Source organism: Rattus norvegicus, chromosome 6 (genome assembly GCF_021556685.1).
Source record: "Rattus norvegicus strain SHRSP/BbbUtx chromosome 6, alternate assembly SHRSP_T2T, whole genome shotgun sequence".
Classification (NCBI taxonomy): Eukaryota; Metazoa; Chordata; class Mammalia; order Rodentia; family Muridae; genus Rattus; species Rattus norvegicus.
Window position 1 is genome coordinate 22,639,319 of NC_141539.1, and position 24,895 is coordinate 22,664,213.

General features: G+C 39.6%; 1 protein-coding gene across 2 annotated transcripts in view; it reads left to right on the forward strand.

Annotated features, from left to right (window-relative positions):
* The window catches only part of Strn (striatin), an 87,028-nt gene that overhangs the window by 41,184 nt on the left and 20,949 nt on the right, over positions 1–24,895 (forward strand). For both annotated transcript variants that reach the window (XM_087552355.1, NM_019148.3), the window contains exons 3-8: positions 2,636–2,709; positions 7,403–7,481; positions 10,921–11,088; positions 12,494–12,629; positions 18,843–18,978; positions 23,173–23,283. In XM_087552355.1, coding sequence (XP_087408481.1) covers positions 2,636–2,709; positions 7,403–7,481; positions 10,921–11,088; positions 12,494–12,629; positions 18,843–18,978; positions 23,173–23,283 — 704 coding nt within the window. The remainder of the gene's footprint in view (positions 1–2,635; positions 2,710–7,402; positions 7,482–10,920; positions 11,089–12,493; positions 12,630–18,842; positions 18,979–23,172; positions 23,284–24,895) is intronic.

Sequence of the window (24,895 nt, forward strand, 5' to 3'; positions counted from 1 at the left end):
GTGAGATATGAAGCCAGAATAGAAGCTCCTTAGTCTTTTAAGTAATTTAAGTGCATTGGTGTGAGGATGTCAGACTCCCTAGAACTAGAGTTAGAGACAGTTGTGAGCTGCCATGTGGGTGCTGGGAATTGAACCCTGGTCCTTTGGAAAAGCAGCCAGTGTTCTTAAACACTGAGCTATCTGCCTAACCCCTTGCTAGTCTTTTACAATTATTAAACATGTTCCATGTTATTTTATTCAGCAAAGGCCAGTTGAGGGTGGAAGTGTAGGTTTATCTGAGGTAGGAGGTCTGTTTAGATCTCCTTGTCTTGTAGTTCAAGTGAGACAGAAAGAATAATGAAGAACGTTGTTAACAGAGTGACTTGAAGGATCAAAACAACTGGAAGCTATGAGTTCTTGAGGAACATTTGAGCATTTTTAATTATAGTAATGTATTTTTTAAAAAATTTATTAAGGAAACACAGATTTTAGCCAGAGCTTGCCCTAAATACAACAGTTACTCACATATTTTATTTTCTAATTTTCTAAATTTTTGTGAGATAGTAGTAGAGAGTAGGACTGGTTTTGTAACATATATCGTATATGATATTTTCTGATTATTTAAAAAAACTAATATTTTATTCAGTTTTATTCTGAGACCACTAGAATGCAGTATAATGCAGTGTGTTCTATAGAAAATGCTTTCTCTCTGTGTGTTTATAGAATATAATTAAGGTCCAGAGAATTTTGTTGCTACTTTTATTTAAAATGTTATTATTTGTTCTCAGACCAGTTATATTAACTTACTATTTTGACTTAACAAGATACTGGTACTTTGTCTTATGGTAGAGGAAATATTTCTGGGAAATCAGAAGACTGATAATGTTTACTTATAACTGTAAATCAAGCTAATGTCTGCACCTCACCGTGTACTGATCATCAACAGGATTGGAAAAACTTAGTTCAATAATGAACTCATTGGATTAAGACACATTGAGAGTATAGAGAAACATGTTCTAGACAATTTGGTGTTTATAATCTATAAATTGTCTTAAGACCCCCTCTATATAAAAACTAGTGAATTAAAAAATGTGACGTCTCTCTGTGACTACATAATGATTATTGAGTGAAGAATTTTGGTAGTTTATATTTTGGGACGAATAATTTTCCTATTCTAATTATAAATTATATAAAATGGTACGGCAAGTGTTCCATCCATTTCTTTTTTTTTTTTTTTGGTTCTTTTTTTCGGAGCTGGGGACCGAACCCAGGGCCTTGCACTTCCTAGGCAAGCGCTCTACCACTGAGCTAAATCCCCAGCCCCCATCCATTTCTTAAAATTAACTTATTTTTGTTTTGTGTATGTCTTTTGCCTGTGTGTGTGTGTGTGTGTGTGTGTGTGTGTGTGTGTGTGTGTGTGTGTGTGTGTGTGCATGTATGCATGCATGCATTTATGTATATGTACCTCGTGTGTCTGGTGCCTGAGGAGGGATTCGGATCCATGGAATACAATTAGAGATAATCATGAATCATCATGTGGGTTCTATGCTGGAGTTGTACCTCAGGAAGAATAGCCAGGGACCTTAACTGTGAGCCATTAGAACACACACACCCAACCCCCCTGCAGTTAATTTTTTATAAGGAAGAAAAGCTTTCAATTTGTTTATGTTTCTTTTCCTTCATTACTTACTTTTGTTTCTGAAAATTGTCATTTTTAGTTATATATTTTTATTGTCTATCTTAACTCATTGAATATTTACTTTAAAAAACTTCATTCAGTAGAGAAAATAAGTTAAAATATACAAATATATTAGGCTGATGTTATTTCTTAGTTAATCTTTAAAAATTTTTTTCCTCCTTATCCAGATTTTTATTGTATCATTTGCCTAGATCTGAGATACTTAAATTAAATGGCTAGTCCAGTTTGCTGAAAATAATAATACTTTGCTAATTTTAAAAAGAAATTGGACAGACCTAATCATGGGATGTTTTCCTGACTAAAGACAAACGTATGCTGACTAAGGGAGTCATTACAGATTGACGGTCATGCAGCACTGATGGTTTTACTGGTTGGTTTGACTTAGATAGCACCTAAAAGAGTATGCGAGTGAGAGTTACCAAGTAAGACCTGTAACATGATAGGGAATGCTTCTTTGTAGGATAAGTTCAAACATTGAGAAAGGTTAGTGTAACAAAACAAATTGTTAGACCTCTTTTATTCATTGATGATAACTTCAGTTATAGTCATTAAGATAATTGAATACAACAGAAATTAGAATTTATATAGTTCATTATAGGTACAAAATGAAAATTTATGTGATTCCTAGTGTTCTCCTTTAATTTCACTGTAATGACAGTTGGTGATTCAACAACAAAAAAGGCAAGTATTTGACACCACGGAAATCTTAGGAACTTTCAAAGTTCTGGGCATGCTCAGTCAGGACTGCCACACACTTTTTTTTTTTTTTTTTAAATCAATTTTTTTTTTTTTTTTTTTTTTTGGTTCTTTTTTTCGGAGCTGGGGACCGAACCCAGGGCCTTGTGCTTCCTAGGCAAGCTCTCTACCACTGAGCTAAATCCCCAGCCCCCCACACACTTCTTAAAGCTTATTTAAATGTGTCTTAACATGGCTTGTATTTTCTCATTTCTTTGTTAGAGCCAAATACCACAAGTTGAAATATGGGACAGAACTGAATCAGGGAGACATGAAGCCTCCAAGCTATGATTCTGGTAAGCTGGCGGTAAAGGAAGTTTTAAGTAATAAAAAGTTAATGTCTAGTATTTCGTAGAAACATTGAAAATATAAGTTAATATCTTTTTGCAGTTAATTTTGCTGTCTTGTTTTTGGGTGCTAGTCACTTAGTGTCATGAGACCATTTTGTACCACCTTTTTTTTTTTTTTTTATCTGCATCCTTTTTTAATTCACAGTTGTCTGCCTGTGTTCTGACACAGCAGAAGGTTCAGGTAGGCCGGGGTAGCGTGGACTAGCCTCACTTAGCGCCTGTGTTGATGTTTGTTGTAATCTCTCTGTTGACCTCTAGTGTTATTAATTTGGGTTTTCTATGTCTTTTACTTCAAGTCAGACTTCATTAATCCTGCTTATCTTTTAAAATATTAACTCAGTTCATTCATTCTTTGCATTTTTCCACTTCATTTATTTCTGCTCTAGTTTTGATAATTTCTTTCCACCTATTGCTTTTGGGTTTGGTTTGTTCTTGTTTTATCACACCATAGAGGTACATTTTACAGTCACTTATCTAAGATCTCTTTTTCTTACTTTTTCATTTTTACATTGTGTGTGTGTAGATGTTCGTGTGCATACGTGGCAGGGTTCTGGGGAGCTCAGCAGAGGGGTCATTAGGTCCCTGGAGCTGTAGGTAATGTGGTGTGAGCCATGATACACATGTTGAGACCTGAACTCAGGATCCTCTGCAAGAACAGTCCACACTCCTCACTGCGGAGCCGCCTCTCCAGCCCCTCTTTCTGCCCCCTTGTTTATGTTTGTAGATTCTTAGAGACGTAAGTTCCCCTTTTAGGTTTGCTCTCATTTATTCCAGAGGCTTTGCATTGTTGTGTTTTCATGTCAGTTAATTCCACGAATGCTTTTCATTCTTTCTTGATTCCTTCATTGGTCTATTCATCATTCATTACTGTTGTATCCTATTTTGTTTTGGACAGTTTTGTTTAGTCAGAGTCTCAGTATATAGCCTCCACTGGCCTGGAACTCTCTCTGTAGACCAGGCAGGTCTCGTGCACAAATCTATCTGCCTCTGGGCCTCTGCCAGCACACCAAGCTCAATACTCACTGTGCTTTTAATCTCTGTCACTTTGTGTGGTTTCCTATACTCTACTTTGCAGTTAATATCAAGCTTTATTCTGCTGTGGTCTGATAGAATACATGCAGTTATTTCAATTTTTCTAAATTTGTTGAGATTTGCTTTGAGTCCCCTTACATGTCTATTTTAGAGAAACTTCTATGACCTGTTGAGAAGAATGTATGTTCTATAGTGTTTGGGTAGAATATTCTGTAGGTATCTGTTAAGTCCATTTGGTATTTGGTGACATTTAATGTTTCTCTTCATCTTTTGTCTGGATGACCTGTCTGTAAAACTGGGCAATTGAAGTCACCTACTGTTACTTTGTTGTGGTTAATCTGTAGACCTTCTTTCCATTTTTTTTTTTATGTTTATTTAGTGTATATTACAGACGGTTGTGAGCCACCATGTGGTTGCTGGGATTTGAACTCAGGACCTCTGGAAGAGCAATCAGTGCTCTTAACCTCCGAGCCATCTCTCCAGCCCCCCATCCATTCACTCTTAAGTGTTATCAGTCCTTGAGAGTGAGGTGTGTGTCTTGTAGACAACAGAAAGATGGATCTTGTTTTCTGATACAGTTGGTTCTAATTCAGTTATATCTTTTGACTAAGGATTTGAGGCCATTAACATGTGAATGTATTCCTGGAAGATGGATATTAATTGCTGTCATTTGTTGATTTTTGTGGTATGTGGTAGTCTTACTTTGCATACCTGTCAGCCTATCATCATTAATATTTTTATTATAGCCTTGGATGTTGTCTTAGGGTTTTACTGCTGTGAAGAGACACCATGACCAATGCAAGTCTTATAAAGGACAACATGTAATTGGGGCTGGCTTACAGGTTCAGGAGTTCTGTCTATTATCATCATGGCAGGAAGCATGGTGGCATGCAGGCAAACATGATGCTGGAGGAGTTGAGAGTTCTATGCCTTAATCCGAAGGCAACAGAAGGAGACAGTGTGTCACCCGGGGTGTAGATTGAGCATATGAGACCCCAAAGCCTGCCCCACGGTGACACACTTCCTTCAACAAGGCCACACCTACTCCAACAAGGCCACACCTCCTAATAGTACTGCTTCCTATGGCCAAGCATTCAAACACATGAGCCTATAGGAGCCACATCTATTCAGACTATCACACTGTCCCCTCCACCCCCTATACTTGGTGTTTTAGCTGTAAGTTGGTGTAGAAGTTCTTCTCTGTACCTGTCTTTGTTCTGTGTGCTCTTTAGACCAGAATGGGCATCTGTTTGCTGGGATTTTATTGAAGATGTGTCACATGCCTTTGGCCTCCAATTCTTTTTCTTGTCTTATGTTCATAATTTATAGATTTGGTCTTCTTGTGGTGTCTTGACTATTCATTCTTCTTTTTTTTTAATTGTTTGATTGGAAGAATCTGAGCGGGCAGAGCTCAGGTGAGTTAGTCTCTTACGAGGCAGTGTGAGCAGCTGGAAGGGCTCAAAGACAGATGGTGATCTGAGTGGCTTGGGAGTCCGAAGTGAGGGCAGTGTCTTGGGGTGTGCTCACCATCGGGTCCTGGAGGCGGAGTGCTTCATACTTCTTAAAAACCTAGAGCTCACAGATCCATCTAGACAGACAGACAGTAAGCCTCAGGTGCTCTTCTGTCTTCTGACCTTCCTGATGGTGGGATTATGAGTACACACTGGCCTTTTTCATTTCTTCTTTAAAATTTTTAGTTTCTTAGGGGCTGGGGATTTAGCTCAGTGGTAGAGCGCTTACCTAGGAAGCACAAGGCCCTGGGTTCGGTCCCCAGCTCCGAAAAAAAAGAACCAAAAAAAAAAAATTTTTTTAGTTTCTTAAATGTGAGTAATAGTATTTAATTCAAAGCTTCAAACCATGACCCTGTAAGTCAGGAAAAAAATATAAAAACAAAACAAAACAGGCACTTTTTCAAAAGACTATCCTAGTTATATATTGTCTGTTTCAAAACAATGTTGTGGTAAAAATTGAAATTGCATGACCGCTCCGTGCTGGTCCCCTGGTACTCTCAGACCCAGGTGGTCGCTCCCTGGCTTAGTTCTGGCACCAGAGCGCCATATAGAACTAACCTTAATTTATCTCAGTGGCGGCTGGTTCCAGTGTGGCACCACACCACGTTAGCCTAGCTGTCTTCTTACCCCAGCGGTCTCTCCACTCCCATGGCTGGTTGCCCTGGCCAGCCTTGGCCAGCCAGGAACTCGCTGGTCCCAGCTACCCAGTAAAATCATGACTCAACAAACTGTAACCCAACAACCAGATTTATGTGTTAAATTCTCAGTCTACACTACATCCACAGAATAAATTCACTGCCAGTTAATAAAGATAGAAAGCACCCACCTAGACAAGATGAAACTGACCTAGACCACCTGGATTGGAGTCATCCCCTCCCTGTCTCCATCCTCCAGGTAGCTGGGGTGGATCTCTGTTGGCAAATGTATCTTAATCTAGGTGGGTGTTTATATCCTTATCAATTGGTTGTAAGTTCATTGTGAGGATGAATTGTGAATTGAGAATTTAACATGCAAATCTAATTGCTAAGTTACAAGTTTCTGGAACTTTGATTTTACCCAGCTAAACAGGACTGTGTGTGAAAGAAATGAGAAAAGAGAGACAGTTGGAGCATGGGGATCTGGTTCTGTTGCCTGCGTGGAATGAGAACACGCAGGACCCACAGAAGGAGGTAGGGTGTGTGTGTGCGTGTGTGTGTGTGTCTGGCATGGTAACTACCACCTACCAGACCTCACAAGTGGAGAGGGTGCTAAGAGGGAGACAGCCAGGAGAGGTCTGGGTCTAGGGAACTGATAGCAAATGATCCTCATTAATTTTTACCACAACAGAATGTTTAACCACAGTATGTAAATTATACATATATAATATCTATACTTATTTTAATCACCTGCCCCGTAAGTTTTACAGAGCAATGTAGGAGTTCACAGGTCTAGTTGCTGTGCATAAACAAACTTTATTAGGAGGCTGGAGGTATGGTTTAGCTGTTAATTTTGTTGGTTTTGACACAAGGTCTAATGTAGCCCCAGCTCGCTGTCAGCTTTTGATCCTTCTCTCTCCCCCTCCTGAGTGTGGGGTACAACGTTGTGCCACGTGCCTGGCTCCATGCTCCATGCAGTGCTCGGGTAGAGTCCGTGGCCTGAAGCCCGCCAGGCAAGCAGTCTACCAACGGAGTTGTGTCCCAGCTGAGACACGTTCTTTACGTGTTTGTATCAGATTGTTGGGGTTTCTGGTTTTTGTTTGTTTGTTTTGTTTTTTAACTACCATTTCTAGGTTTTATAGTATTTTTATGTGGTTCTCACTCTGTAACTTGATTCAATAGGACTTTGTCTTAGAGGAAACTTCTCAGGCTAGTGAAAATGGAGGAAAAGCTGTCGTCTTAGTTCTGGTGCTGTAAAGGGAATCAGGTGGAGATACTTAATCATACAGAGTTTTGTTATCAAAACTGTCAAGAAACAACTCATATTGTCCTGAAACATACCTTTTAAAAGCTGCATTTTCCTATTCTTAACCTTATAAATGTTTATTGGACATTGTTTATGGACTGGGTTGTCCGAACATGTAAAATTAGTCAATTTCATGGTGATGTAATGTTCTCCAGATGAAGGCAATGAAACGGAGGTGCAGCCACAGCAGAACAGCCAGTTCATGTGGAAGCAAGGCCGGCAGCTCCTCAGACAGTAAGTACCAGGTCAGGTCTCCCTTCCTGCTGGGTGAGATGCTTCATGCTGCAGTCTTCATGCTTCTCTTTGTCGTTTTAACTCCTGTTTCTCTTGTGTTGCTGCTGCGAGTGGTAGGTAAGTAGTAAGGTAGTTAAAGCAGACACCTTAATTGATTTACTCGTCACCTTGCATATTGAACACTTTCCCCCTCTGTTGGAGTTTAGGAGTTAAAAGACTTCTGTGTAATTATTTTCTTTTCCTCAATCTCTGAACAGACATTTTACTATGAGCCGGCAAGGACCCCAGCACACAGTTCGGTACCAGCCTGTTCAGTTCACCGAAGAGCTCTGAATGCCCAGATTGTGCATATACTAACATACGTTTTCCCTAAATGCATAATTAGGACTCTACAGGGGTTCTGATGTCAATAGCAGACTAGACCTGTAGTCTTTTGGTGTGGGTTATTAGTAGTTTATTTCTAAGATTTTTCTAAGCATATTAATGCCGTCCATTCCTTTTAACTAGAGGAAGAGATTATTACGCTATCCCATATCTGTCTTTTGTCTAGAGCAGTGGTTCTCAACCTTCCTGATGCTGTGACACTTTATTTTTAAAGATTTATTTATTTATTTTATTTGTATGATTACACTGTGGCTGTCTTCAGACACACCAGAAGAGGAGATCAGATCCTATTACAAATAGCTGTGAGCCACCACGTGGTTGCTGGGAATTGAACTCAGGACCTCTGGAAGAGCAGTCAATGCTCCTAACTGCTGAACCATCTCCCCAACAGCTGTGACACTTTTAATACAGTTCCTTAGTTGTGGTGCCTTCCAACCAAAAATTATTTTTGTTGCTACTTCATAACTGTAATTTTGCTACTGTAATGAATTGTAATGTAAATATCTGATAAGCAGGATTTCTGATATGTGACTCCTATGAAAGGATTGTTCAATCCCCAAAGGGGTCTCGACTCATAGGTTGAGAATCGCTGATCTAGACAAAGTTAGAAAAGATTTAAACCATTAGGTGGATTTTTGTTTCTGTTCTCTCTTTAGTCTTAAGTACAACATGTGTTTCTCTTTAAAAGTTTATTTTTGGTAATCAGAGTTGAACCTAGGCCCTTAAGTGCCAAGCAAGTGCCCTACTTCTTGTACCGACAGGACCTTGTTGTTCTCCTGTACCACACCGACCTCCTGTTTGCTGGTTTACTTACTTCTCTCTCGTGTGGTCTCACTAAATTAGCTAGGCCAGCCTTGAATTTGCAGTAGTCCTCCCTGAGCCTCCTCAGTAGCTTCCGTAGCAGGTGAGTGCCACCAGTCCTATGCATTTTCAGTTTACATGGCTGAGTGCTCTTAAAGTGCCATAGGAGGCTACAGAGATGGCTAGACAGTTAAGAGCACTTTCCTGCTCTTGCAGAGAGGAACTGGGTTCAATTCCCAGCACCCACAGGGTGGCTCACAACCACCTGTAACTAATTCAGGTGATCTGACATCTGCTAGCCCAGGAGGGCAGTTAGACACACAAATGGAGCACAGACATCCATGCATGCAGAGCACCCGTGTACGTATAATAAGTTTTAAATGCTGACTGGTTTTTTGCTTTTGTTAATGAGAAGTGATTTCATAGTAAATAAAGGTGTTTTTAAAAAGTCATTGCAGACTTTTTGAAAAAGGTGTCATTTTATCAGTAGGCTATGCATCGGCCATTTAATAAGACTTAACGTCGCATCTCTGGTAGAGCAGTTTAAAGCACATATATCTAATTTAATTTTGTTGCCAAAGCGAGGTACAAATCAAATATTAATTACTAAAAGTAGAAAAACGAGCTAGAGAAATGGCTCAACAGATTCAAGCCTTAGCTGCTTTTTGCAGAGGACCTCGGTTTGGTTTCTAGGACCCACATGGTGACTATAACTATCTGATCACCATGGATATCAGGTAGTCACGTGGTGCGCACACACATGCATGCAAAACATTCATACCCATAAAATAAATAAGCCTAAATTTTTTAAGTGTTAGGACATCTTATTATAGTAGCCTTCAAAAATATCTGATTAAATTCAAGAAAGTGGGAATTTATAATTTCAGATATTTAAAAATAAGAATAGACACTAAGTGGGTTTGAAAAGTGAGCCCCCGATTTAATAAAACATCCTATCCCATTTGATTGCCTATCTTTGTGAGGTTTCTTTCAGCTCTAGTAACCATACAAATGAAGTCCTGAAGTAAGCGGGACTTACACTAGCTGCCTTGTCAACCTGTGCGTTCCTCGTTCCTTCAGTAGACCTCCTATATAAATAGCCACATGTCATCATTGTACCGTGATATCGCTGTCATTTCCTTTGTTCTGGTCCCACCACTACCACGCTTGGTCTATTAAAACAAATCATCGGGTTGGGGATTTAGCTCAGTGGTAGAGCACTTGCCTAGGAAGCACAAGGCCCTGGGTTCGGTCCCCAGCTCCGAAAAAAAGAAAAAGAAAAAAAAAAAGAGAGCCAGAGGACCAGAACATCTGCTCTGAAATAGTCTCTTTGAAAACAAAAAGAGAACATGCCACGGGAGTGGGGTAGGAAGAAAGGGGTGGGTCTGGGAAGAACTGGGAGGAGGAGAAGTGGGATGGTGAATGTAATTGAGATACCTCCTATAAAATTCTCAAAGAATTAATAAAAAAAAAACATTATTTAAAAAAAAATCATCACCAGCATTTAACACTGGGGCTCCTGGGGATAGAGTGCTTTCTATATATCATGGGTGACATTAGGTCTTCTTGAGGAGAATAGAAACAAGTTTAAGAGAAAGTTGTGTATCAAGTAAGTGGCAGAATTGGGCTTGAGCCGTGGATGTCACTGTGTGCTCTGTGCTCTTTTTCTGTGCCTCCAACTCTCTTGAACCACACAAATTCACATGTGTGTGTATACCTCATGTCCCACCACTTAATTGTTCATTTTTGTTTTGGAATTTTTCAGGCCAGAAACATCTCTTTTTAAATTGACCATTATGAAAAAAAAATGTTATCCTTTTCTGTGTCATGGAAAGAAACCGTTCACACTGCAACCATTCTCTGCAGATTTTAGTTAATGACACTTCACATAAGAAATGTTAAAACAACTGGAGCCATTATTCTAAAATAGCAATGGTAGAGTTTGGAGGAGAGTGTTCCATTCTTCCTAAAGCAAAAAAGTGTGCTCTGAAATACATTGAAGAACTGTTTCTTCTTAGGATAGATGAATAGTGTTATTGTACAGTTCTTTCGTTTTTCTCTGTGACTGTAGAGGCTGGTACTGCAAGAGACAGCTCCATCTGCAGCTGGAATATTATTAACAAGTCTACTGACGTGCTAGTGTTCTGTTAAGCCTTATGTAGTCAGTGAGTTTGAAGAAATACTTTTATTTACAGTTTAAATTTTACAATGCTAATTCCTGTGTGACTGAACTGTAAGGGTCCTCTTCGTGCAGGTATCTCCAGGAGGTCGGCTACACAGATACTATTCTAGATGTGAAGTCCAAGCGTGTGCGGGCATTGTTGGGCTTTTCAAGTGATGTCACTGACAGGGAGGATGACAAAAACCAGGACTCGGTGATAAATGGCACAGAGGCTGAAGTTAAAGAGACAGCAATGATTGGGTAAGCTAAACTTCAGTTCTTACTGAATTATTTTTGGTATACAGGATATTGAACTTTTACATGATGATTTTTAGTTAATTTTAGTTAATTAAATGTTTTAAAAGTTTCATTTAGTTAGAAGGTCTTAAGATTATTTTAATTCAATAATATAATTTTTATTTAGGGTATTTTTATTTGCTTTAAACTTAAGGATTTAATATAGATTTTAATATCTTGAAGCTCTATCAACCACTGTTAGAATCTCATAAAAGATGTTGAAATTAAATACAAATCTATAAGAATGATATATTATTGATGAACCGGAGATCAGAAAGTAAATCTTTCCTTAATTGTATCTTTTATATCATGATGTTGTTACTCATCTTTCCTTTGATATAAAGTATCTATTTTAAATATATGTATATGTAGATATATATACATACATATTGAATTAATAGACTAAGTATGACATTCAGAAGTTATTTGAACTATTCGAGTTTTGTTTCTGACCACATATCATTGACATAGACATAATTTTAATTAAACATAACAAGCATAATTCAGTAAAGAGATTATTCTTTATTAGAAAAGTCATTAAGTCTGATGTGTACTTTTTAAGTTCTTTTTTTTTTTTTCCCTCAGGCAGAATGAATGCCTTGATCTTTTTTTTTTTTTTTTTTTTTTTTTGGTTCTTTTTTTTTTCGGAGCTGGGGACCGAACCCAGGGCCTTGCGCTTCCTAGGCAAGCGCTCTACCACTGAGCTAAATCCCCAACCCCTCTTTTTTTTTTTTTGATGTGTACTTTTTAAACTCATATTTAGTCTAAAAGAATTGTTTCAATTGAGCTCCATAAATTCCTTTTGAGGAAACATAGTTTTAGTTATTTGGAATATAAAACTATAGAATTAGGTAAAGGTTCAAAGTAAGAATTTTATAAACAAATGCCCTTAGACCTTTTAAAAATGTAATATAATTCTCTTTAGCACAACGTGTGCATGCTGTGAATAGCTGTATTTTCCCTTGTAAGTAAAGCCATTAGGTTTGTTACAGAGTTGTGGAAGCTTACATGAGAGGTCCAAGGAGGAGTTGTGGAGAAGAAACATAGAGAAACAAGGCAGGGCTACTTAAAATAGGATTTTTTAAAAGGAACACATTAAGGTTAGCATGAGGTCAGTCTGTGCAGAATGAGAAGGGGACTCTTTTGTCCATTAGAGATTGAGGGCTTAAGCACTCACCGTTCTGCCTTTTCAGTTAATGCACAGAACTGTAGTAGATGGGACTCGGTGTGGGTCATGGGATAGTTTAGGGGATCCTGTAATATGATCATATTGTAATACAAACATGAGGTGCAGAAATCTATCAACAGTTCATTTTTTTGGTGATGCTTTAAAGATTACCTGAGTATTATTGTACATATTTTAAACCAGAAAATCTGAGTTAACGGATTCTGCCTCCGTGCTGGACAATTTCAAATTCCTTGAAAATGCAGCTGCAGATTTCAGTGATGAAGACGAGGATGAGGACATTGATGGAAGAGAGAAAAGTGTCATTGATACTTCAACCGTGAGTTGTAGAACTCATTTCAGTTTCTAGGTGCCATAATGCATGTATTAGAAATCTGTGTCCTGGGGTTGGGGATTTAGCTCAGTGATAGAGCGCTTGCCTAGGAAGTGCAAGGCCCTGGGGTTCGGTCCCCAGCTCCGAAAAAAAAGAACCAAAAAAAAAAAAAGAAAGAAATCTGTGTCCTTAACATCTTGAAACCTTAAATCCCTTTCATGAATTTGGGGTAAGTAGGAAGTTTTCATTACTGATTTTAATCTCCGTCGTGTTTTAAGTAGAGCATTTTCTCCACAGTGTGCTTAGACTTTGTCAATGCATTAGTGAAGGCCACTCTCAGTCGAGCTGCAGAGTGTGCTGAACCCTGCAGGCTCTAACAGTGCTCAGGATTGTCTGTGAGGACAGTAAACTGGCAGACACAGCAGCAGCTCCCAGACGAGCTTCTGTCTCTCAGGAGAGCTGCAGTGCACTCCCTACAGAGTTTCAGACCTCTCCTTCACTTGTTTAGAAGTCTCTACTGTTTATTCGGCCTTTAAGTGTACTGACTTTCCCATACATTTCCTTCAAGCGTCTCCAAGTTAGTGTCTCTTCCTTCTCTAGTGTTTTCCCTCTCCTTTCTTCTTTCCTTCATTTCTCTCTCTCCTTTCCTTGCTTCCTTTTTCTCCTTTTTGAAGTAAGAAATGAAGATGTGCTTAACTCTTGTTAAGCAAAGTCTGTGCATTTTGTCTTTTACTTAAGACTAGGAAGAAGGAAAGTTGAAATGTGAAGCAGAGGGATCCAGTGTCAGAGGCCATAGTTAAGGCTCATGCTGCATCACATTTTTTTCTTTTTCTATTTGCAGAGGTGGGGGTTGAGAAAAGATCTCACCATGTAACTCTGACTGTCCTGGAACTCACTATGTAAACCAGGGTGGCCTCGAACTCAGAGATCTGCCTGCCTCTGCCTCCTGAGTGCTGGGATTAAAGTTGCCTGGCATAATTTTTCTTAATGTGTCTGGCACAATTTTATTAGTTTGTAAAGTGAAGACTATAATAAGTACCTTAGTTAAGTCCCTTCAAGCTCTTCCAGTCCTTTCTCTGATTCCTTCAACGAGGGTCCTGTTCTCAGTTCAGTGGTTTGCTGCTGGCATTCGCCTCTGTATTTGCTGTATTCTGGCTGTGTCTCTCAGGAGAGATCTACATCTGGTTCCTGTTGGCCTGCACTTTTTTGCTTCATCCATCTTATCTAATTGGGTGGCTGTATATGTATGGGCCACATGTGGGGCAGGCTCTGAATGGGTGTTCCTTCTGCCTCTGTTCTAAACTTTGCCTCCCTATTCCCTCCCAAGGGTATTCTTGTTCCCCTTTTAAAGAAGGAGTGAAGCATTCACATTTTGGTCATCCTTCTTGAGTTTCATTTGTTCTAGGCATCTAGTGTAATTCAAGCATTTGAGCTAATAGCCACTTATCAATGAGTGCATACCATGTGTGTTTTTCTGTGATTGGGTTACCTCACTCAGGATGATATTTTCCAGTTCCCTCCATTTGCCTGTGAATTTCATAAAGTCATTGTTTTTGATAGCTGAATAATATTCCATTGTGTAGATGGTGGTACCATTTTCTTAATAGGATACTTTATTCATAGCCCAGTGGCAAATAACTCTGTAAGTTCTTTATTGGTAATTATATCAGTTTAATGATTTTAAAAATCTATAAATTGGGCTGGAGAGATGGCTCAGCGGTTAAGAGCACTGACTGTTCTTCCAAAGGTCCTGAGTTCAATTCCCAGCAACCACATGGTGGCTCACAACCATCTGTAAAGAGATCTGATGCCCCCCCTGAAGACAGCTACAGTGTACTTATATATAATAAATGAATAAATCTTTTTAAAAAAATCTATAAATTGATTATTAAAACTATGTTAAATGATCAGATCGGAAAATCTTAACAGCCCAACCATTTGGTTTCTTAGTGTTGTTTAACCATTTAATTTCTTTTTATGTAATTAAATTCATAGTTTGATAGCATTCCAGTTGATGGCACAGATTACAGGATATTATGAGTATGCATGGGACAGACTCGCCTGTTCTCCACATTTAAATACTGGGCTCAGGGAGCTCTTGTCCCTCATCTTCACCATGTGCTTGGTATTGAATCCAAGGTCTGGTTAAATAAGCACATGCACCACCCCAGCCCGAGAAGAAAAATAAATGACTGGGTTTCTTGACAGTTCTGTTAAGTTTCACCTTGTATCACCTTAGATTTCACACCCAGCTGCAGCCTGATAGACACATGCTAAAGGACTGTTAGAGTCCTGTGTGTAGAATGGCACGCATGACTTGTCGCATGTATTCCGATCTACACAGAGAAAACGGTTGAAATGTGTCCTGTTAAAAATGCTCATAGACATATGGAAAGGCTCTCAAATCAAAGTGGGAAACTCAAGGGGAAAACTGATAAATTTTCATTCTATACAATTTGCTCTATATAACTTTTCTACTGTGTAAGCAGAATCTTTTGTATTATAATCATTACTATATAAATTTAGAAGGAACATATGATGTATTCATTTATTATAAAAGCCATGTTAATGTAGAACCTTCTTGTTAAAATATATTATTATCTTTTTGCAAAAAAAAAAAAAATGCTCAGAACAAATAGCGTTTTTAAAACCTTGTTCTAAGACTAGAGTTGGTGGTGTATATCTTTAATCCCAGCACTTGGAAGACAGAGGCAGGAGGATATCTATGGGATTGAGGTCGTCCTGGTTCACACAGTGAACCAAGACTGTACAGAAAGACTTTGTCTCAAAAAAAAAAAAAGTTGTTTTTGTTTTTTTGGGTTTTTTTTTGTTTGTTTGTTTTTTTAATAAAAAGTTCATAGATCTAAACTAAGAGAATATGGCTACTGTTGGTTACATTTAGGCTGTTATATGCATGGTTTCTCCACAGCCACACCCTGTCCTTTTTTTTTTTTTTTTCCTCTGACCTCAAAGTTTGCTTGTTCCTTGTGTTGCTGTCTAGAGCAGCAGCCTGTGGATTGTGACCCTTTGGGAGTAGAATGACCGTTTCACAGAGGTCATCACACATGTCAGATATTCTGCATATCACATATTCACATCACAGTTTGTAAATGTAGCAAAACTACAGTTATGAAGTATCAGTGAAATCTTTTTATGGTTGGGGGTCAGCACAGCACAAGGTCACAGCGTTAGGACGGTTGTGGTTCCACTGTGGTCTAGAGCATTTCTGTCTTTTCTTCATCTTCTTCCCTAACTATTGCCACCAACGGATCGTTCCTGTCACCTCACATAGTTAGGATCTGAAGTTGTAGATGCATGAAATGCACCCTCTTCTGTGTGAAAGATAACTTCTGCTGAAGCATTTGCCTTCTTCAAGAACTTAGGAGGAAAAAATGAAATTAAGAATCTTTTTTTTTTTTTTTTGAAATTAAGAATCTTTAGGTGTGGTTTTAGTAACAGAGTCCTAGGCCCTTTTAAACTATCTTTTGGGGGGGGTAATTTTAAAGTTTTTTTTTTCCTGACCCACTTGAAACTCCCTAGCCTGTTAACTCATATTTCTTTTAAAATCCTTTTAAATGTTTTTAGTTGAAATAGACTATAGACTATATCCCTTTCCCCTTCCCTTTCCTCCCTCTAGCCATTCCTAGCTACCCACTCTTGAAACCCTCCCATGTCCTCTCATTTAAAAGTCATTATTGTTAATGCATGCATGGTTGTCTGTATACATGTGACAGACACATATAAACACAACTTGCTGAGTCTGTTTTTGTTACGTGTGTATGGTTTCAGGGCTGACCATTCTGCACTGAGCAGCCAGTAAGGGCTCCCCTCCCCCGCAGAGACTAGTTGCTGCAGTCCTTATCTAGGAGTGGAACTCTGCAGAATGTCTCCTTTCGTGTTAACATGCTTATTGGCATTGCTGTTGCTCCGGTCTTGTTTGTAGCCATTTCTAGGACAGACTGTTGGGCGTGCTTTACCGTGGACTTTCTAAGTCCCTAGGATCCTTCTTACATAGAATTCCCTACGATCCCGCTCCTATTGCCGTATTCCCCGAGCCATAGATGCAGGAACGGTGATATAGGTGATTGGTTGTCATGCCGTATTCCCCGAGCCATAGATGCAGGAACGGTGATATAGGTGATTGGTTGTCACTAAGCTCCCCTCCATTTGTTGATCTCCATTGCGTCTAATTGTAGTTTCTGTGATGATCTCCATTTGCTGTTCTTCTCTCCTTAATTTCTTAAGTAGAAAATCTCCTGTGTGGGGAAGGAAAGTAGTACTATTATAAATTTTACCCCTAACTATTTACTGATCACATATTTCTTTTGCAACCACAGCTCTTTTTTTCTTTGGTGCCTAAGCTTAAGATCATAGGGTTTTGGTCAGTTTATTTAAAGTGCAAGACCCTTGATAGGTGGTGGGACTGTAATGACGGCAGTGGACCCCATGGCTGGCTCTTTTGTTGATGGTCACCTAGACATGAGTTTGCCCTAGCAGTTGCTTTTGTTACTTAATACCATGTTTAGTAATAACTAAAGCCCAGAATACTCTGAGACATTTAATTTGAGGTCCAGGTACTATTCCTGGCTTTCCCTTGTCCTTTTTGTCTGACAGTGAGGACACAGACTTTCCATCTTGTGATGGCTAGTGGTGGCCTTTCTGATTTCAGCTGGATTCCTATCCTAGGAGTAGATGGTACATTTACCTGTGGAACTGTGAGGATAGGGCAGCCTGTGGATGCTTTGCCTGTTTGTCTGTGCACCATCTGTGTGCCTAGTGTCCATGGAGGTCAGAAGAAGGCATTAGATCTCCTCCACCTGGAGGTGCAGACAGTTGTGAGCTGTGGTGTGGGGCCTGGGGGATGAACTCAGGTCCTCTGGAACAGCAGCCCAAACTCACCCCTGAGCCATCTCAGGACTGGTGCCAGTCTTCAGAGACATTGTTTCATACCTGAGTTTTGTTGCTCAGTCAAAACTAGAACAAGTTCTCAGGAAATGGCTTGTGAGTAATTAGAGAGCCCATTTACTCTGGGTTCTCTGCTCAGAACCAGCCATGGTCTCCCGGGTTTGTTATGACGGTAAGCTAAGAAGGTCTGTAAGCGGGGTGGTAAGTTAAGAAGGTCTGTAAGCGGGGTTGGGGATTTAGCTCAGTGGTAGAGCGCTTGCCTAGGAAGCGCAAGGCCCTGGGTTCGGTCCTCAGCTCCGAAAAAAAAAGAACCAAAAAAAAAAAAAAAAAAAAAAAAGAAGGTCTGTAAGCTTAACAGTGTTTCTTATGTTAGGGTAATACTCCAAGTAATCAGAATTAGAGAAATAAGCTTTTCCTGTTTAGTTTTTATATGCATAACAAAGACCCACAGAGAGCAAGGCATGTTGGGCTCAGCACTCACTGGCAAGGTTACCTTTAAGAACTACGGGATTGGTGGCTCCACAGGTATTTTTAAATATATAAAAGTGAGTCATAACAATTCATGTATTAAGCCTGAGTTTTCTCACTCTACAATACCAATATTTTAGGGAGGGAAATTGTATTCATGAGAGCCATTGACCTAGACACATGGTGCATGTTTCTCATCCCAGCATTCTGGAGTCAGAAACAGCTCAGCCTCAAGACTAGCAAGGGCTACATAGTAAGACAGGACATAAAATAGTTGTTAGAGAACCTGAGGAAAGTGGAAATAATGTAGGAGCCCTGCGGTGTCTTTTGATTCCCGAGGCATTCATTTCTGATTCAGTTATAGATGTAGCTGGGCTTGTGAGGGTACGACATAGTTATATGGAGGTATCGTGGCTCTACTTTGGAAACAGTTCACTGTTTACAGAATGTGTTCTGTTTCAATCAGATCAGAGTCTGCAGACTGTACACATTGCATCTAAAAAACGTAAGATTTCACTGTTCTCATAACAAGAGTGCAACCTGTCTGTAATTTAAGTACAAATCTTACTTATCCAGCAATATATATGTATATTTCTTTTAGTTTAAATACACTATCATACCTTTGAACAAAGTTTAAATTACTGCTTTAAGATGTACTCTGCTCGTTTTTAAGAACACAATATGTCTGGCTGAGTTAGGTGGTGTAGTTCTTTAATACAGCCAGTATGTATATTCTGAAAAATGGTTTCTTTGCTTACTCAGTTACAAAGGATCCAGTCTCTTTATTTAAATTAAATGCATAATATTTGTTTTTATTTTAGTTTGATGTTTTCCCTTCCCCATTAGATTGTTAGGAAAAAACCATTACCTGATACCAGTGAAGATCGAGACACAAAAGAAGCTCTGAAGGAGTTTGACTTCCTTGTCGCCTCAGAGGAAGGAGACAACGAGTCCAGAAGTGCAGGCGACGGAACGGACTGGGGTAAGGGAGCACACTGGATCCAGTCAGGGCTCTGAATAAGTATAGGAACTAATGCTTCCCCTGGAGGGCGGTGTCTAGTCGTGTGAGTACCTGTAAGGAAGCTTGTATAGCTGTTTCCTCCTCCTTAATGTGTAAGGAATGAAGTATGAAACAGTACTGAATTAAAACAGGGGCTGTTTTGTCTTCTGTTTAGACAAGCAGAACCTGCTGGTTTAGATTTTGGGAAGCTTGAGCATGGCGATGTAGTAGAACACTTGCGTTTTCATAAATCTTACATCATCTACATACATCGCATTATGTTAGAGAACTGTAACTTTTGTATTCCATAGGATTTGACATATAGAGGCACAGTCGGGGTGTACAAATGGCTTTAAAAAGCTCTAAACAGCCAGAACTGTTAACAAGCATTGTAACCAACATTTGAAGGGAACTTCTGTGACAGATTATTCTAGTACTTAAAGAATCGAGATAAATCCTTCATAGACGGTCAGTTCTGCTGGGTGTGTGCATATGTATGTAGAGGAGAAAGGAGACGAGAAGGGACTGGCGTTTGCTCAGTTACTTATAGAGAGGATGTAATGCTGCTGGCTACTGTAATGTTACCTTAGGCGTGCCTCTGTACAGCTTCTACATGTTCTCAAAGATGAGCCAGTGAGCCCATGTTTGAAATACTCAGTATTTTGTTCATAAAGATTGCTATGAATGACACAAATACTATTTTATAGAATTGTTGACTGCTATTTAGATGTAGATGTACCTCATTATGAACTTTTTCCTAGCTTTTGTTCAGGCAGCTACTTGAAGGATTGATCTAGTACATTCAAGAGCTGGAACCAAGACTATAGTTCTACAACATGTGACTACTTATATCCAGCAAAATCGTACTTTATACTTTTAGCTACAGACGTTAGAAATACTAATTTAAGTCCTACTTTAAAATACATTTATTCTCTGAAGAAAAGAAATGAAAATGTTAAAGTTACAAAAGGAAAAACCAAGGTGCCTTTTCCTTCCTGATTTACACTAAAGCTTTTCTTTCTTTACACTTACTGATCACCATAGCAAGTGGAGATGCTCTTTGGGCAAGCTTGGGAAACAGGCTGCCTCATACGTTTTAAATACAAGCCATAGAGTTTTTTAAAAACTTATGTCTGAAACTCTGTACAATGAACATCTTATTAAGGATCACTTCATAAACATGCTTCTCTTACACTGTGTGTACCCCTGTAGCACAGGTCTGCATGAGGCAGTGATCTGACCCATTCTTTCTACTCAGGGTAAACTCCACCTTCTCACCTATTCAAAACCTACTGTCATGTTAGAGGTATTTGTGGATGCCCACAACAAGACACCAGTCACTACTTTTTATTTGTATTGAAACCTCCCGTGAGAGAAGGGCACTGTAGTGCATCTGTTTGTACAGCCTCTGGATCTAGGCTCTGCTGTCTGTCCATCTGTACAGCTTCTGGGTTGGGGCAATGTTTTAGTGCTGGCTGGCCTTTGCCCAGCAGTGAATACTAGTATTCTAGTGGGTTTTTATAGTTAACTTTAAGACCTTACCTTTAGGGACACAGTCAGGTACTGTTGCTGTTGCCTGCCCCCTTCCTTTTCTAAAGCAAAATCTAGAACTATTTCTGACAACTACAATAAGAAACACAACATGTATCTGAAGAGTTTGTTTTTTTTTTCCCAAAACACCAAAATTTGAAAACCAAGTAGACAGTGCTATCGGTCTCTCTTTTGCTTTTTTCTGACTGAGCTTACTTATTTCTCGTTATTTTAGGTATTTAGATGACACTTTCCCAAGTACGGTAGTTGAGCTGGCATTGCACTGTGCCCCAGTGAGCTCTCTCGCTGAGAGATTCCATGTCGCTGAAGATGAGACTCTCTCATTGCTAGTCTCCTTGCAGGCATAGTTAGTACTGGCTTTTCTGCAAAGACAGCTAAATTCTGCCTGCCTTGTATAGCTTTGTTCTCTTCAACCACAGAGCCACAGCCCAGTGCCACTTGGTGCACACCAGTACATGTACATTTAAGTTCAGTGTGCCTCGAAATAGATGGTGGTCGTGTGCTAGATCTGTTATGAGTGAGTGCATAGAAGTCTCAAAGTAGAATATCTGTTTGCCAGGAGCCTGGCCTTAAGTTTTATTTAGATTTTTTGTCTTTAGATTTATTTTATTTTATTTTATTTTGCCAGTATAAGTGTCTTCCCTGCTTTATGTCTGTGTTCCATGTCCATGCCTAGTGCCTGAGGAGATGAGAGGAGGGCGTCAGGCCCCGGAGACTGGAGCTGTAGATCGCTATGGTCTACTCGTGTGGTGCGTGGGTAAATCATGCACTTAGAGTAAAACTCAGGTCCTCCGCAAGAGCAGTCGGTGTTCTTAACCGCTCTGAGCCATCACTCCAGCCCCTGCTCTTCTTTTATTTATTTTGTTTTTAAAAGAATTTTATAATTGCCAGGTGTGATGGTGCACAACTTTAATCCTAGAGCTTGGGAAGTAGAAGCAGGTGGATTTCTTGAGTTTGAGGCCAGATTGCTATATAGTGAGTTCTAGGACAGCTAAGACTGCATAGTAAGACCTGTCTCAAAAATAAACTTTTTAAAGATTTATAATTAAAATTCAAAGCACAGAATTTTGCATAAGTTCAGGGAAGTAGATAATAAATCTTGTGAGGGTCGGCTGATGGTTGGCTGGTTGATTGTACTGGGTCAAGAGCCTAGTGGTCTTGGGGCAGGTGAATTGACATTGTCTGTGACCTACCATCACTGCTGCTGCTGGTGCGAGTGCCTACAGACTGGAATTACAAGTCTTTACAGCTACCAGGATGGCTTAGCAAGTGAAAGTGCCTGCTGCCAAGCCTGACAGCGCAGTCTGATCTTGGAGCCTCCCCCTGGGAGTTGTGCTCCAGCAAGTGTCATCTGACCATGCGTGCTGTGGCCATGTGTGTGCGCTCTCTCTTGCGCGCTCTCTCTCTCTCTCTCTCTCTCTCTCTCTCTCTCTCTCTCTCTCTCTCTCTGAATAAATAAAATAAACATTTTAAAAAAGACAGTAAAAATTAACATTTTCTAAAATTAGTCCTTCTGGTAGAATGTGATATTCCTACTACTGATAGATGTTATATCAGAGATCTAACAGATGCTTTTTGAAATTGGAGTAAACTTAAATTGCTTTCAAAATAGATTTCTGGTAATTCCAATGATAATTCAATAAATATATTGATCAAGTGCTCTCCGTGCACTGGGTCTTCCTGTAGGTGAAGAGTCTTGCTCCTATGGTACTCAGTGGTGGATCTAGCATTGTTCATAAAATCAGAACCACATGCTCAAAGCACAAGCCTTCCTTTTTTCTTTCTTTGCTTTTGATAATTTTCTTTTTTAAAAAGGTCTATTTTAGTAATAAAATATAATAATGTTAGACAGAGACTAATACATCTGAATCGGCCAAGACAAATGAACAGAAGGAAAAGAACCCAAGAGAAGGCAGAATAATCACAGACCTACTCTTGAACATTCGGGAATCCCACAGAAACACTAAGTGGAAGCCATAGTATATCCTCGGAGCACGTGGTGCAGACCCATGCAGGTCCTGCGCTTGCTGCCGACGTCTCTGAGTTCATGTGAGCTTTGCTCATGCTGATTGGAGGACTTGTGTTTTCTTGGTGTCCTCCATGTCCTCTGGCTTTTACACTCTTTCTGCCTCCTCCTGTGAGTTCCCTAAGGGGAGAGATTTGACGGAGGCATCACTCAGGGCTGAGTGTTCACAGTCTCTCACTCTGCACATCGTCTGGCTGTGGGTCTTGTTTGTTCCCGTCTGCTGCAGAAGAAACGCCTCCGAGGATGATCTGCCTGGCCTGAGTGGCCTGTCTTAAACTCGGAAACACCATTAAGATTTTTAGTCTCTTAATAAGAATCTTCTATCACTACCTGTGCGATACGGAATTCACTGGCAATGCTGTAACGTTCTCGGAGTTAAGGGAATACCAGGTTTACCTCTTCTGTCGTCTTCAGTGGAGATGTTCTGTTAGTTAGGACACTGACTTGATCTTTGCTAGGTGTGCTTTGTGTGCACATATGTGAGTATAAGCATGACTTGTGTAAGCGAGTGATGTCATGAAGAAAATCAGTATCTTCCACACATTGCCTTTGTATGTGATAGTCTACTGAAGAAAGGCTGTTTGTCTCACTCTGTTTAGAAAAGGAAGATCAGTGTCTGACGCCGGAGGCCTGGAATGTGGACCAGGGAGTGATCACCAGACTGAAGGAGCAGTACAAAAAGGAGAGGAAGGGGAAGAAAGGGGTGAAGAGTAAGTGGGAACATTGTCTAAACACGTTCACCTCTGCATCTCCCATCTCGGTTCGCTGTCAGTGCTCTCCTAGCGTTTCATTTCTGCTCCTCACCTCTTTCCTTCTCACCGTCTCTCAGGGGTTGAAATTAGTCGGCAGCTGTTTGACTGTGAACTTAAACAGAAGTCACATATGAATATGGGATTTTCACAAACATGGAAAGGTTTGGGAGAATGTCGGCCAGTGCGTTTGAACAGTGATGGGTTGGCTTCAGGAGAGCCCACTCACAAAGATGTTTACTTCTGGTCGAAACATATAAATTTTACTTAACCCAGTTTGCTCGCAGTCACCAAAGTGGTTGCTTATACTTTCAGATCTTGAGATAAGAAAAAGTTAATTTCTACCCCTGAGTAGTCTTGTGTGTTCCCAACACAAAGTTCATTTGCTCTCATCTGTATATGCTATACAGGGCACACGGTCAAACATTCAATTTAAAAGAATCTGTTTTCTGATTAACTGTTTTGGCCACTTTAATTTATAGCAGTATTACCAATTAACTTTTTCCTCGTTTCAGTAAAGTGTATGCCACATCAGAAACAGAAGGCAAAATGAAATTTTAGCCCTGTGGATCATATAACTCATTATGCAAATGAAAAGTTTGTCAGTAGATCTAGTATGTATCTAAGGAAATGCAAATCCTATCAAAACCTTGATGGGAATAATATTAAGCAGCTTCTTAGGAACTGGGGATGTACCTCAGATGGTAAAGTGTTTCCCTAACATGCATGCACAAAGCCCTGGCCTCATCTCTGAAGAGCATAAACTGAGTGTGCTGGCTCATGTCTGTAATCTCTGTACTCTGGAGGGAGAGGCTGTAGGACCAGGAGGTCAGGGTCAGAGTTAGCTATACGAGGAATTAGAGACCTTCCCAGGATATATGAGACCTTGTCTCAAAACACCAAAAACCATCTTTTTGGGAGAGTAAGATTAAACCACCTTCTGTGCGTCTACTCACTGACATGGTAAATAATGAGCTTTCCTTTTGATGGCAATAGGAATTTTGTCCTTTGAGATGTGAAAGTAGTATAAACAGATTAAAATCTAAACTTAGTGTGAAATGTATTTATAAATTGCAAAAGACTGGAAGGATAAAAATGCTGCATTCCTTTCTTGCTTTTCAATTGTGATAAGACATCCAGAGCAGTCTTTCCTTCAGACATTGGGTTACAATCTGGTAATTATTTTTAAGACATTTAAATACTAAAATCTCAGAATTTATAAATTCTGAATCGATGAATTCCGTGTCCGTTAGTGATGATAGCACAGGTTTAAGAATCACTGAGTGATAAGATAGTTTACTGTTACCTTAGAGTAGATCAAATCAGAGCGAGAAAGGTACCATTAAAGCAAGGCTGTTTCATTCCTTTATTCCAATGCACTAAACTTAAGAGATATATTGAGACATGGCTTGCTATTGCTTTTTAGGACTAAGTCAGAGCCAGTTAAACTAAAGTGTTGAGGAAAACTTGTGTACTGCCCATTAGAAACATTTCCAGGTTATATTTCTTTGGGTCTTACGTTATAAAATGAGTATCTTGGATTGTAAAGATCTTTTCATTGAAAATGTAGCCA